A 2176-nucleotide genomic window follows, 5' to 3' on the forward strand; every position below is an offset into this window, starting at 1 on the left:
GTGGCACACAGAGTTCTGGTCGGCACAAAATCTCTTCAGAGGCGGCGCACCGGAGTCCTCCTCCTCTTCAGTTACCTGCAAGAGACACAGGCAGTGATCAGGGCAGTGGCGCTGAGCCTTGCAGACAAGGCTGTGTCAAGCTGTGGGGACACCCCGGGGCTTTCACCTGTGCAGAGACCCCAGGAATGGGAACCCACTCCAGCCCTGCAGCCCACCAGAATCGTCGTTTTTCCCCCGCCCCCACATCCTTCCCTCACACGTCAATGTCTGAACTGAACCAGGGGACAGCTGGACAAGCTGGGAGGTTTGGGGAGGTCCTGAGAGGCACTTCGGGATTGCAGAGCAAGTCCATCCATCGAGATGTATGTGCCACGAGGAGCAGTGATGAGAGTGAAAGGGCCAAGCTGGGTCCATCTGCATTCAGAGGTGGTTCCCATTCCCCTATCCTTACCTGAGTCTCAAGGGGGACTGGCTCTTCCTTTGTGAGAGTGGGAGGCTCATCTGCCACTTCCGAGGAAGGCAGGGAAGGCTCTGGAGAGAACAGGAGGGTTAAAATGCAGACCGAGGAGCAGGGCAGCACCCAGATCAGTGCTGAGCCAGCACAGAACCTCCAGCACAAGACACGAGCCCCCACTGCCCTGTCCACTTCCAGCAGTGCCTCAGCCACCCTCCCGACCACCAACAGCTCCAGTAGGGCCTTCCCTGTGCCCAGCCATCCACCTCCTCCCTTCCCAGCCCAGCACCCACCTTCCAGGGTCTCCTGCCCCAGTGTGGGTGGCTGCGAGTCGTCCGTGCGGAAGTCAGACGTGTGGGCAGGACTCATGGACTCACTCTGCTGGGGACTGGGGCTGGAGTTGGGGCTGCTGTCCACCTTGAGCTGGTACACGTCTGACAAGGAGCTCTGGTTGCTGTTCTCATCTGCAGAAACAGCACCTGGTGAAGAAGAGCACCTTGACCCAGGGGCACAGGCAGCTGAGGCAGCACTGTGAGCTGGGGTCTTGTGAAGAAGGCAGAGCACAGGGAAGTTAAACAGGGAATTCACTGCCCCCATCAACACAAGGGCTGCAGGGCACAGGATGCACCATATACACCACTATCCCACTGGAGAGGGGATGCTCCTGCCTGGGGAAGGAGCCCTAGCAGGCTCCTTGGGTGTACAACTGAGCAGGAAGCAAAGGAGCAGCACTGCCAAATCTCCTATCTGCAGCTCAGTAAGGCCTTGAATATCAAGGGTAGGAACCTCCTGCCCATGTAACAGGGCTTTGTTCCTCCTCTGTTTGCCAAGCAGTGACCCAACACCAGGAGCAAGGCTCAGCACCTGCCTCTGAATGGGAAGGTAGGCCTAGCACACAGCTTCCCAAACTGCAGACCTGCAATATAACCTCACTGCATCTCCTGCAAGTGCCAGTACATTCCCTGTTCTCCTCAGCCACAAGAGGAGCTGAGCAGAGAGCCTGGGCACAGGTATATACTCTGCCGGTTGCAGTGCTTCAGGACCAAGAGCAAGGTCAGGGTCATCCTCTGCCCCTTCACCCTAAGGTCCATAGAAGTCACTGCTGGAAGCAGCAGTCACTGCTGCAGGCAGTTAGTGGGCACATGAACCCCCACTCCTCCAGTTCCCCAGGAAGCTTCCCATAGGAAGATCCCAGAAATAGCCAATTAAGACTCTTTCTGACAGCAAGAATGAGCAGTTTGGGCAGGGAGAGTCTGGAAGTGGATCAGCACAACCCCACACTGGAGACAGACATTGCTCTTCCCCATACAGCCAGCACACAGAGACCAGCAATGTCTCAGGTTCTGTATGGCCTTGAGTCTTCGCCCAGGTCAAAGGAGGCTCAGGCAGACCCACCTTGGAACTCCAAGAGGAGGGAGGAGTTGGCAGAAGTGTCAGCCGGGAAGCCATTGGGTTCTCGGGCAGTGCTGCTGCTGGATTTGGATTTCTCTTTCTTGAGGAGAGAAAGACAAGCACAAACACAAAGTCAGAGGAGCACAGACTGCTCCAGAGGAGCCATCCCTCCTTCTGTCTCCAGCAGCCCAGAGGGACGTGCTTGAGCCAACCTTTCCCTTCCCTTTGGGGCACTCTCCCGAGTGAGAGGCAAACCTCGGGCTGAGGAGGGCTGGGAATCGGGAGAGAGAGGAGGAGCCGACACCCATCCAGGAGGGACACCCAGGAAAG

The 2176-nt window shown here is 57.4% G+C and overlaps 1 protein-coding gene across 1 annotated transcript; it reads right to left on the reverse strand.

The window, feature by feature from the left end:
• Nucleotides 1-3: 3 nt before the first annotated feature.
• On the reverse strand, nt 4-1934 carry BCL7B (B-cell CLL/lymphoma 7B; the record flags this gene model as incomplete). Its single annotated transcript, XM_009080010.1, has 4 exons — nt 4-75; nt 452-531; nt 748-918; nt 1850-1934. Coding segments are annotated over 4 exons (408 nt in total), but the record flags the coding sequence as incomplete, so codon positions are not given.
• Between the last annotated feature and the right edge of the window lie 242 nt (nt 1935-2176).

Source organism: Acanthisitta chloris, unplaced genomic scaffold (genome assembly GCF_000695815.1).
Source record: "Acanthisitta chloris isolate BGI_N310 unplaced genomic scaffold, ASM69581v1 scaffold46228, whole genome shotgun sequence".
Taxonomy (NCBI): Eukaryota; Metazoa; Chordata; class Aves; order Passeriformes; family Acanthisittidae; genus Acanthisitta; species Acanthisitta chloris.